We start from the raw sequence: 13071 nt of genomic DNA, 5'->3' as shown, positions 1-13071 counted from the left end.
AGCTTCAAGGGAGAGAAAAATATTCTAAATTGGAAAATGTAATTCTAAAACTACAAAAATTGAGAAACACAGTAAACTTGAAATTTACTAGATTTCAAGTTTACTGTGTTTCTCTATTTTGTTCAGCCATACTGTTCATATGGTTTCAATGTCAGCCAGTCTTACTGATATCCATTTTTACTGGCAGGAAATCAGCTATAATTTTTACACAGTTGTATTGTAATACTGTGTTTTGGATCTCAAATATGCTAATTTGCACACTCTTTTGTGCCAGTTTTCTTTTTCCTACCTTCTTGAATATGTTTATACACATTCAATCTCTCCAGTCTTCTATGAGCAATTCTGGCATGGTTTGCACGTTTTCAAAACCACATGTCACTTGATTTTCTTGGATTTTTCACTTTAATTTGATAAAGCTGTTTTTACTGGAATATGTTGTCTATTTTTCTTTCTGCCCCTTGAAGATGTCCAAAGGAGCTATGATTGTGGTTTAAGGCAACCTGCCGACAAAAATAGATGTTAGTCCTGTAATGAAGGGTGCAACTACTGTACAATGCTGATGCAAGTTAACTTTATGTCAACCCCAACATCATGTAGTGGGTGTATATGACAGGTTGGATCACAGTAACCCCCTGGGGGCTGCCACCTGATGTGCCAAGACTACTTCTGTCCTTGCTTTCCTGCCGTGGCAGCTTGGGACTTCAGTGCCCTGCCTGGTTTGAGCCAGACCCTCTAGCCTGCTGCAAATCCAGACCCAAGTCTGAACCATGTCCCCTAACAGCTGTAGGCTTAAACTGAATGCAGCTTCAGAAGTGTTCCTGTCTTTAACACTCAGATGCCCAACTTCCAATGGGGTCCAAACCACAAATAAATCCGTTTTACCCTGTATAAAAGCTTATACAGGGTAAACTCATAAATTGTTCACCCTCTATAACACTGATAGAGAGATATGCACAGCTTTTTGCCGCCCTCACCCCCCCACCCCCTCCGGTATTAATACATACTCTGGGTTAATAAGTAAAAAGTGATTTTATTAAATACAGAAAGTAGGATTTAGGTGGTTCCAAGTAACAGCAGACAGAACACAGTGAATTACCAGCAAAATAAAATAGAACACGCAAGTCTGTGTCTAATACAGTACGAAAACTGAATACAGCTAAAAACCTTACCCTCAGAGGAATTCCAGTAAGCTTCCTTTTGCAGACTAGTCTCCTTCTAGTCTGGGTCCAGCAATCACACCCCTGTTGTTACTGTCCTTTGTTCCAGTGTCTTTCAGGTATCCTTGTGGGTGGAGAGGCTATATTTTGAGCCAGCTGAAGACAAAATGGAGGGGGTGTCCCAGGGGTTTGAATAGACTTTCTCTTGTGGGTGGATACCCCCTCCTCTCTCCTATGCAAAGTCCAGCTCCAAGATGGAGTTTTGGAGTCACATGGGCAAGTCACATGTCCATGCATGACTCAGTCTTTATAGGCAGCAGCCATTGTCCACATGCTACCTTAAAGAAGTCATGTAGACTTCTTATGTGGATTGGAGCCTTCCAAGATCCATTGTGCGTTAAGTGCTTCTTGATTGGGCACTTAACTTGCAAATTCCTTTCTAAAGAAGCTGACCAAATGCCTTACTAAGGTTATTTAAAATCAAACAAGTATACAGCCAATATTCATAACTTCGAATACAATAATGACACATGCATACAAATAGGATGAATAGATTCACTAGATCATAACCTTTACAGAGATATGTTACATGGCATATGTAGCATAAAACATATTCCAGTTATGTCATGTATACATTCAGAAGCATATTTCCATAAAGCCTTATGGGGGGCACCATCACAGTGTATTTCAGATGTTTTCAATGATAATAAAGGCATATAGTGCTCTGATCCCACGGAAAGATTAAAATACATTAATCTTAGTATTGTTTGATAACATCAGTGGCAACTGATATCTAGTCTTACACACTGATTTGCTAATTGGTTCAGCTGTTCAGTCAATACAAATAGCCATTCTTATTAGAATTATTATCTTATTATCCTGATACAATAATTAAAAATTCTTGATGAGCTCTTTCTGCTCACTGTCATCCTGACGTAAAAAGAAATTGCTTTGATAGCAACACATACAGCAAGATCAGTTTTTGGATCCTGATCTCTTACCTTTGTTGAAGACAAATGAGCAGCATCTCTGTTCCTGCAAATACTGGGGGCCCTTCAGTCTTGTCTATGTGTCTCTGGGTATGTCTACAAATGCAGTTAAAAACATGCAGCTGGCCCGTGCCAGCTGACTCGGTCTTGTGGTGCGTGAGCTAAGGAGCTGTTTAACTGCTGTGTAGATGTTCGGGCTGGTGCTGCAGCCTGAGCTCTGGGACCCCAGGGGCTGTCCCAGCTGCTGCTCCTGCCCCGGTGACTGTCCCAGCCTTGGCCGCTGCTTCTGCCCCAGGAATTGACCCTGCCTCGGCTGCTGTTCCTGCCCCGGGGATTGACCCAGCCCCGGGCTGCTGCTCCAGTCCCAGGCGGTGACTGCTGCTGCTGTCCTGCTGCTGCAACTGGGTGGGGGCTGACAGCTGCTCCAGCCCCGCCACCGTAGCATGCTGATGCCACAGATGTCATGGAGGTCCATTCAAGTCACGGTATCTGTGACAGTATCGAATCCTTATTCATGATCTATCTGGTTAAACCAAGAATGTCCAGCTCCCTGTATCTCTTTTCTGGTCACAGTCGCATTGGCAAAGAGAGTCTTTGAAATCTCTGTTCTTAATAATACTTAGCTCTTATATAGTACATTTTCCAGAAGGACAAGATATGTCTGAATCATTCATAGCAAAGGTTAACTCTTCCTCTTGTACCCAGAGGAGGAGAAATTCTTCCTTCCTTTAGCCCAAAACTTTGTTTCTTTCAATTTTAACTTCATGGGCCTGAAACCATCCAAATACCACATAGTTAGGATCAAGTGCTGCATCACTTGAGCACATTCAGCTGCAGATAATCGGATTCCAGAAAGGACCAGAGCCCACCCAGTGTGGCACGTGACAGCCTTGTGGGCAGAGAGGGCATCGTTGACCATCTGGCCACCTGTTCATCTACCAACACTTTTATAAAGCACTTCTTCTTGAATTTCATTCCTCTGAGAAAAACATCCTTCAGACATCGACATGGACACACCCTCAAAGCCCCGACCAGGGGTAGTTTATCTGCTACCCAAGATCCATAAATCTGGAAACCCTGGACGCCCCATCATCTCAGGCATCGGCACTCTTACAGCAGAATTATCTGGCTATTTGGACTCTCTCCTCAGACCCTATGCTACTAGCACTCCTAGCTTTCTTCGATACAGCACCGACTTCCTGAGGAAACTACAATGCATTGGTGATCTTCCTGAAAACACCATCCTGGCCACCATGGATGTAGAAGCTCTTTACACCAATATTCCACATGAGGATGGACTACAAGCTGTCGCAAACAGTATCCCTGATGAGGCCACGGCACACCTGGTGGCTGAGCTTTGTGACTTTGTCCTCACCCACAACCGTTTCAGATTTGGAGACAACTTATACCTTCAAGTCTGTGGCACTGCTATGGGTACCCTCATGGCCCCGCTGTATGCCAATATTTTTATGGCTGACTTAGAACAACGCTTCCTCAGCTCTCGTCCCCTAGCGTCCCTCCTCTACTTGCACTACATTGATGACATCATCATCATATGGACCCACGGGAAGCAGGCCCTTGAAGAATTCCACCTGGATTTCAACAACTTCCACCCCACCATCAACCTCAGCCTGGACCAGTCCACACAAGAGATCCACTTCCTGGACACTACAGTGCAAATAAGTGATGGTCACATAAACACCACCCTATACCAGAAACCTACTGACCGCTGTACTTACCCATATGCCTCCAGCTTCCATGCAGGACACATCATACGATCCATTGTCTACAGCCAAGCCCTAAGATACAACCGAATTTGCTCCAATCCCTCAGACAGAGACAAACATCTACAAGATCTTTATCAAGCATTCTTGAAACTACAATACCCATCTGGGGAAGAGAGGAAACAGATTGAAAGAGCAAGATGGGTAGCCAGAAATCACCTACTACAGGACAGGCCCAACAAGGAAAATAGCAGAACACCACTGGCCATCACGTACAGCCTCCAGCTAAAACCTCCCCAGCACATTAACTACGATCTACAACCTATCCTGGAAAACGATCCCTCACTCTCACAGACCTTGGGAGGCAGGCCAGACCTCGCTTACAGACAGACCCCCAACCTGAAGCAAATACTCACCAGCAACTACACATTACACCACAGAAACACTAACCCAGGAACCAATCCCTGTAGCAAACCTTGTTGCCTATTCTGTCCCCATATCTACTCTAGTGACACCATCAGAGGACCTAACCACATCAGCCACACCATCAGAGGCTCATTCACCTGCACGTCTACTAATGTTATTTATGCTATCATGTGCCAGCAGTGCCCCTCTGCCATGTAAATTAGCCAAACAGGATAGTCCCTACGTAAAAGAATAAATGGACACAAATCAGACATTAGGAATGGTAACATATAAAAGCCAGTAGGAGATTGAATCTTCAATCTTCCTGGACATTTTATAACTGATTTAAAAGTAGCTATACTTGACGAAAAAAACTTCAGAAACAGACTTCAAAGAGAAACAGCAGAACTAAAATTCATTTGCAAATTTAACACCATTAATTTGAGCCTGAATAGGGACTGGGAGTGTCTGGCTATTACAAAAGCAGCTTTGCCTCATCTGGAATTGACACCTCCTCATCTATTATTGGGAGTGGACTACATCCACCTTGATCAAATTGGCCCTGTCAACACTGGTTCTCCACTTCTGAGGTAACTCCCTTCTCTTCATGTGTCAGTATAATAATGCCTGCATCTGTAATTTTCACTCCATGCATCCGATGAGGTGGGTTCTAGCCCACGAATGCTTATGCCCAAATAAATCTATTAGTCTTTAAGGTGCCACCGGACTCCTTGTTGTTTTTGTGGATACAGACTAACACGGCTGCCCCCTGATCCTTCAGAAGGAAAGTGCTCCAACAGTAGTCCCAAAATAGATTAATTCTACCAATTTTAGGGATGGAGCAAGTTTTTCCTCTGCCTTACTTATTTCTCCTCAGAACTAATTTTTCCATGCTGCTTCCTACCTCCCAGTTTGAGATTGGAAGACAAAAACAGAACCAAAATAGAAAATTTGTTTCTTGATTACTTCCTTTCTGGACTGACCTCTCCCCATTCCTTCTCCCCCTGAAAAAAATTCTGTGTGTGTGTATGTAGCTTCTTTAGTCTCTGTGTATAAAGAGAGTACAGTTAGCGCATAATTTATAAATTATGCTTAATCTACTTATAAGAATTAAGTGTTTCCTTACAACTTTGGAAACATTGATCTCGCACAGGAGCAGAAGAGGGCATAGCCAAGCCCCAGAGCGCTCATGAATGAGTCTGAACTGCTCCAGTATTTGCTAGATGAGAAGCACAGCTCGTTTGTCTTGGACTAGAGGAGAGGTCAGTCCCAGAAAGAAAATCATGAGGAAACAAATATTCCATTGCATATATTATCAGTGTACTAATAGTAGATAATATCAGAGGACAAATTTAGAAAGTTCAGTGTTAAAGGTGTGTCACAAATGTTTTTCTTTTCCAAGAAGATCATATCCAGTAGATCTTTATGGTGTCCTGGGGGTACTAATTTTCAGGGTGTCTTGTTTTATAAAGTGTTCTGGTTTGATCTGTATAGGATGATAAAGTGAAGCTGTGTGGATTTTTCCCAGATAAATGGTGGTACATGAGAGACACAATAATATAGACAGAAAAACCCTCTAGGCACCTTATACAATTTTATAATTCCAAAAAACTCAAACCTCTGTCAAAACCAGTTAAGGTTGCTAAGTGAGAACAGTGTAGTTATTTATCACATCATTTATAAAATCCAAGCACTTGAAGCAGCAAATAAATAGTACAGTAATCATAAATATTGCACAGTCCATATAATGAGAACATATTATTTAGTAATAAAGAAATGCGTATTCCATCACAGCACAACAAACATAGATCGATGGACTGTTGGCTTCTTTTAAAAAAAGGAGTACTTGTGGCACCTTAGAGACTAACAAATTTATTTGAGCATAAGCACAGCTCACTTCATCGGATGCATTCAGTGGAAAATCTTCCACTTTTTGGCTTCTTTTATATTTTATATTTTATGTTTTGTTTTTGCACTGTCTAAACATTATTTTCGTAAGGATACTCTTAAGTGGGAAAATTTCAGTTGACTTATTTATCACTACACAGGATTTTCAGGTAGAGTCCTTAACTGTTTTTGTTGATCAAAATTAGAATGTCTCTTGTGCAAATCTGCCTTATACAATGCATACTTGAAAAGATGCACATTCCTGAAATAGTGAAATTAGCCATGCATGCAAGTGCAGCACGCCCTACTGTCTTACTCCTGAATGTGCTAAGATGTGCTAAAAGAAAAACACAGCAAATGGTGTCAAACACTACACTAGAAGCTGTGTCTTTTGGTTTCACAGCTAGTGCCCCAGACTACTAGGTCAGAGTGCCTGTACCAGCACTGAACCTCATCGTGTCTTACTTATCCATCTTAAAAATATGGTAATTATGTAGTGGTGATAAAGCTTTGTGCGTACCTAACACTTTTTTCTCTATAGATCTCAAAGCACTTTACAAAGGTGAGTATTACCCCCATTTTACAGTTACCCTACCTAAGTATAAAGATTTGAGTGAACTTCGGAGGCAGTGTGCTTAAACAAGAAGGCACTGGACTTAAATTCAGGAGGCTTGGGTTCCATTCCTCACTCTGACACTGGCAACAAATGTCTTTGGGCAAGTCACTTCCCCTCCCTGGGCCTCAGCTTCCCCATCTGTAAAATGGGATAATGACACTCACCTTCTTCATAAGGAGCTTTGAGATCTACAAACAAAAAGCACTATATAACAGCTAGGGTTTTTTTCTTAATGTATCAGAGGCAATGTGGTCTACTACCTCAGTTATCAGGTTTCTGTTCGTAGCTGTGCCACGTATGTCCTATATAACTTTTGTCAAGTCACTTAAACCACCAGTTTTTCAGTTACTCATCTGAAAGGTGGACCCATGCACATTATCTGTAGAACAAGGGGGCACTTTAGTTGGAAATGCAGGAGGAAGAATAATTTTTAACAAATGTTGAGATTTCTTTTCTCTTTTTGAAAACCAGCCCTGGCTAGTTCAGAGACCAATGATGAAAATATTTTTTCTCTGTGTGTGCGTGTGTGTTTGTTTTTTACCAGCAGCTTCATTTGACAGAGAATGATGTCTACATGCAGCAATGGTCAAAAAAGCAGACAAAATGTCAGGATGCATAAGAAATACGGTAGAGAGTACTGAAAATATAACAACACCATATGAAATCAGGAGTACGCACTCACTTGGAATTTGTGTTCTGGTAACCCCATCCCAAGAAGGACATTAACAGAAATGCAGTGGGGTGCTTGAGGCTATAAAAATGGGTTGGTGCATGGAGAAACTCTCACTTGAAGAGTTTTGAATGATTGAAACAATTCATCTTAGAGAAGAGAGGAATAAGAAAGTGCACAATAAATATATATATAATATAAAATAATGAATGGTACAGATAATGTAGATAGGAACTTATTTTTACAATTTCATATGATGCAAGGACAAGAACAAGAAGGCATCCAATAAAATTAAAAGATGGCAAAAAGGAAATATTTAATGTAACACTCAGTTAGACAATGGAACTCATTGCCATGGAGGCCAAGAATTTATCAGGATTCAAAAAAGGATTGGACATTTACATGGTTAAAAAAATATTCAAAGTCATGATAATAAATACTTCAAAAAATTTCTATCATCTCTCCTGCTTCAGGGCAGAAGCCAGCCTCTAATGGGGGTTAAGAAGAAACCTTTCTTTTTTGCAAGTTCTTTCATAACTGTTTTCTTCCACCTTCACTAAAGCAACTGCTAAAGACGGGATCCTGAACTAAATGGGCCACTGGCCTGATCAAGTATGGCAATTCTTGTGTTCCTATATAATAAGTTTTTGTATAAAATGTTGTATGTGCTAATACAGCAAAGACAAAATGAAGCCCTTTCATCATGTTCAACTTGTTTTTTCTAATTATGTATTCTCCTTTATTTGCAGGAGCGTATCATGGCCTTAGAAACAGTAAGTTTCTCTTGTTCCTTTTCAAACCCAATTCTAGTTCTTAAACAGATTTTCATATAGTCTCAAAAGGGAAGAGGTCCAGGATGTGTGAAAGCAATTTTCCAAACACTAACCCAATTTCCAAGAGGTTTTTGTTTGCCAGTTGACAAAAATGAACCAAAGAATAGGTGAAATTATCAACTAGCAGTGAGTTGGCATGAGGTCATTTAATGGACATATGTCGGTAAAGTCTAGCATATTTTAAAGGTCAAAGCTCTATAAATACTAATTAGACAAACATTGCCATTTATTGAATTTGTTTAATTTGCTTCAGTTTAATGTAAAGTATATATTAGTATCTCTTTACCAGCAATTTCGCACTTGGACGGATGAAGTGAGCAAGTAAACTACAATGAATACTTCTGGGGAAATTCTGCACAAAAAAAATAAGAATTCTGCAGGCAATATTTTAAAATTCTGCAAAATTCTTCATATTTCATTTGTCAAAATAACACTATATAATCATGCCAGTTTCAATCATTTTGGTGATTTATTTCAAAATACCTGTCAGCAGCTATGTCTGTAGCAATACAGACACACAAAAAAGTCCCCAAAAGTAGAGAGTTAAAGAAACCTCTACGACAATCTAGTTCCTGTTTTTCTGCCCCCCACCCCCGCCCCTGAGCATAACCGGGGGTAGGGGAGGAGACATCCATGCCCCCTTCCCCCGGAGCCCAGCCACGAGGCACCCTCCAGCCCGGACACCTGCACCTCCTACCCCCCAGACCTCAGCCACATCAAGCCCAACCCCCACCCCAGATCCCAGCCACGGGGCACCCCGTGAAAATCCCCATGAAAATCTGCCCAAATTTGGCCAAGTTATAAGCCTTTAAAAAAACCACATTTCTTTCAGTAGAACAGTGGTTCACGGGCCGCACAGCTGCAACCCAGCTGTGTGCTAAAGTGTGGTGGGGTCCAGGACTGCCAGGGGCTGCCACGCGGAGGGGTCCAGGCCACCCAGCCCCGCACATCAGCATCCAGGATCAGGGCTGCTGCACAGCCCCGCACAGCAAGGGGCTGGGTCAGGGTTGGTGGCAAGGTTGGGTCAGGGCTGACGCCTGGCCCCATACAACGGGGTAAAGGTTCCCTGCTGCCCAACCCCACCACCAGGGCTCCGCTCCTGGCCCCACTCTGTAGAGGAGTCTCTGGGCTGGGGGTGCTGGACATAGCAAGTTGGAGGGGTTTGGGGGAGTGCTGCGGTTCTCAACCTGCAGCCCAGGTAGCACATTGTGGCCACATGTGCGGCCCACAATGATTAGTTGGTTGAGAACTACTGCAGTAGAGAGTTGGTAGAGCTTTGCAACTGAATTCTCCAAAAATTCCATCTGCACAAATATTTGATAGCAATACTCTCTAATCAAAAAGATCCAATAACAAATTGACTAATGTGTCAGTTTATTCCAGGTAAACCCATGGTAACAGTTTCCATATACCTAGTTGATTGTAAGAATAAATTAAAAATACCTTTTTCTCTGCTATGCAGGACAATCATGTTAATCAATAGCCACACTTGTGTTTGCCATGGCACTTCCTCCTCCTTCTAAGAAAAATAACCAGATAAACACATCCTCTACCTGCATGCCTGCTAGAGATCTTTTCTTCTGTGCTGGGTGCCATTTGAGACAAATCTCTTGATTATTCACTGTCCCTAATTTAAAAAAAAATATCTTTCAAATGTGATTTAAAAAACAAGCAGTAAATGTGCCAAATAATAAATTTCCGAGCATCAGCCATTATATTTTGTTTATTCATAAAAAATCTGCATGCTAAAATATACTGTTGCATACAAAATAGCGTAGGTCAAACGATTTAGTCCTTTCTTAAGCAAAACTATCATTAAAAAGCTATAGGATTTGGCCCTAGGTTACCTTAACACGATCAGTCTGACTTAAATGAAAGACCAGAAAATTCTATTTGAGATTAACTCTTCCTTAGTTTACCCCATTGGGCCAATGTGTTACATCTCCTTTGATGTCTATTATAGCCTGCTGTTCTCATGCTCATCAACAGAAAACACAGAAGTTGAGGAAAAAGTTACTTTGAATTCTTGGCTCTTGTTAGCTTGGTTCAAACTCCTAGAACGGTTTCTTCTCTCTTTACAGTAGTGTAAATCTAGAGTAACTCTGTAGATTTATGCCAGTATCATTGACTGGTCCTGAATGTTATGAAATGGTTTTATATATTGACTTCCTTTTTCAGTATTAGTGTTTTTTGTGTTTTGTTTTAAATCATATTGCATGTGCATGAAAGTTAAGGCTTTAAGCATCAGTAAGGCAAATTTCTCCTTGAGGCCTTGAACAGACTCAGAAACTGAAGAGATGCTCTACTCTTCTTCTCCATTAGGAGGACCAGAGTAGAGTCAATTCTCTGTTCAATCTCCCCTTCCAGCAGTTACACTGAAAGGGAGACAAGGATCACAGTGCATCAGAGAAGGGTCTTGTGACCATCTCCGACCCCTGAAATTTAGAGTGGCCTGCAATATTTTTAAATCTTGGGGTGTCATATAGTACTAGGCAATTCACTCTCATGCCTGTTTCTTGGCTGTCGTTCTATGTGTCTTTGAGCATTTAGGAACTCTTTAATCTAAGAGTTAATAGTCCCCTCCCTTTTTGGTGTGCTACTGTAGTGTCATGCCAGAACTGCTCTCACATCAAAGGGTTTGGAATGCTTCTGGAACCAGGCAGTCTTTTGATGTTACAAAAATGACCAGGGAAGGGAACTCAAAGCTCCTCCACCCTGCCTGCCTTACCCCTTCCTTTCCTTTCATCAGCTAGCTAGCATAGCACTTCCTCTAGCCAGTGGTACGACCCTTGCCCAAGATTCCCTGCTTCCTTCCTTTCTCCCCAAACCCAAGACCTTTGGTGGGCAACTACTGCAGCTACCACTGCCAGAAGCATTCCCAGTTACGTTTCTCTTCAGTTTGGGCTCCCACCTGCCTCTTTCCTCCAGGTTCTTACCTTCCTCCTCAGCTATTTATTTACATTCTTTACTCCTGTCTGCTTCTCTCGTATAGGCTACTGCTCTTGCCCAAATCCCCTTCTGGTTCTCTAGCCTCTTCTATGTCTCTTCCCTTGTCCTTCAGTTCGCTACTAACCTAGCCCCCTTAATAGTTTCCCCCACCCCCCACCCTGTTTTGATGTTCCTCCTCCTTTTATTGCTCAGTGACACACATTTGCCTCCAGCACCCTTCCGATGACCCTTTGTCCCAGCTATCTCATATTTCCTGTTCCTTACCCCATTGCTGCATTTAAAAAAAATAGGATTGAAAAGGTTACCATAATAGATTTATAAGGATACTTTAAACAGTACTCATCTATAGTATCTAGTTTACATACATAGACTCTGCAAAATAAAACTTTTCTATTCAAAGTTTGTCCCCCAACTCTACTTCCCTTAAATGTTGCACATCATAAAATTCTATACAAATTTGTATTCCTTATTCTGGAGTAGTGTATTGCTAGTTTTCTGTTCTTAAAATATAGATCCATTTTAGTATTTTAAAATAATGTGAGATAATCAGCTAATATTTTTAATGGGAAAAATGAATATGCTTGTGTTGAGACCTTGAAGGCCAAATATGTGGCCCAGCATAATCTGAGAAAAGTAGTGTTTTACCTTGCATGTAATAAAAAATGTTCGAAGACAGTGGCACTAGAAGGCATTATATAGAATCATATAAATGTACAGCTGGAAGGGACCTCAAGAGGTCATCTAGTCCAGTCCCCGATACTGCGGCAAGACCAAGTATACCTAGTCTAACCTGTTCTTAAGATCCATCAATGACAGGGATTCCACAGCCTCTCTTGGAAGCCTATTCCAGTGCTTAACTATCCTTACAGTTAGAAAGTTTTTTGTAATACCTACCCTAAACCTCCCTTGCTTCAAGTTAAGCTCATTTTTCAACCAGTTATGTATCCATCATATAGTAATTTCACCTAGACCACATTTCCCTAGTTTGTTGAGGAGAACATCAATTGGGACTGTGTCAAAAACCTTACTAAAATCAAGATATCATCTATACAGCATCCCCCCATCCACTAGGCCAATACCCTATTAAAGAAGAAAATTAGTTTGGTATGGCAAGAGTTGTTCTTGACAAATCCATTGGCTATTACTTATCCTCTTATCTTCTAGGTGGTTATGTAGGCTGATGGTTAATAATTTGATCTGGTATCTTTCCAGGTATTGAAGTTAGGCTGACTGGTCTATAATTCCATGGGTCCTCTTTGTGACCCTTTTAAAAGGTAGATACTGTGGTTGCCCTCCTTCGAGTGATTGCACATGTGCATTCTACTCTTGGAGTGCGCACCCCCATGCACAGTCGCCAGAAATTTTTCCCTTAGTGATACCCATCGGGGTGGCTTGAGTGCCTTCTGCTGCCGCTGGGATCAGTATAAAGGGCCCAGCCAACTCGAGTCCCCTCAGTTCCTTCTTACTGAATCTGATGGTCACTGGGACTGCTCTCGTTGCTTCTGCAAGTACTCTCAGTGGACTGGTTTCAGAGTGGTAGCTTGTGTTAGTCTGAATCAGCAAAAAGAACAAGGAGTACTTGTGGCACCTTAGAGACTTACAAATTTATTTGAGCATAAGCTTTTGTGGGCTAAAACCCACTTCATTGGATGCATGCAGTGGAAAATAGAGTAGGAAGATATATATATATATATATACACACACAGAGAACATGAAAAAATGGGTGTTGCCATACACACTATAATGAGAGTGATCAATTAAGGTGAGCTATTATGAGGGGCGGGGAGAACACCAGTCAGAGAACACTTCAATCTCCCTGTCACTCGATTACAGACCTTACA

The 13071-nt window shown here is 41.5% G+C and overlaps 1 protein-coding gene across 4 annotated transcripts in view; it reads left to right on the top strand.

Annotated features, from left to right (window-relative positions):
• Positions 1 to 13071, top strand: part of CEP128 (centrosomal protein 128) — a 428984-nt gene that overhangs the window by 356509 nt on the left and 59404 nt on the right. For all 4 annotated transcript variants that reach the window (XM_043548663.1, XM_043548662.1, XM_037900795.2 and 1 more), the window contains one exon: positions 8198 to 8221. In XM_043548663.1, coding sequence (XP_043404598.1) covers positions 8198 to 8221 — 24 coding nt within the window. The remainder of the gene's footprint in view (positions 1 to 8197; positions 8222 to 13071) is intronic.

Source organism: Chelonia mydas, chromosome 6 (assembly GCF_015237465.2).
Source record: "Chelonia mydas isolate rCheMyd1 chromosome 6, rCheMyd1.pri.v2, whole genome shotgun sequence".
NCBI classification, from domain to species: domain Eukaryota; kingdom Metazoa; phylum Chordata; order Testudines; family Cheloniidae; genus Chelonia; species Chelonia mydas.
This window is presented reverse-complemented; position numbering and strand designations above follow the sequence as displayed.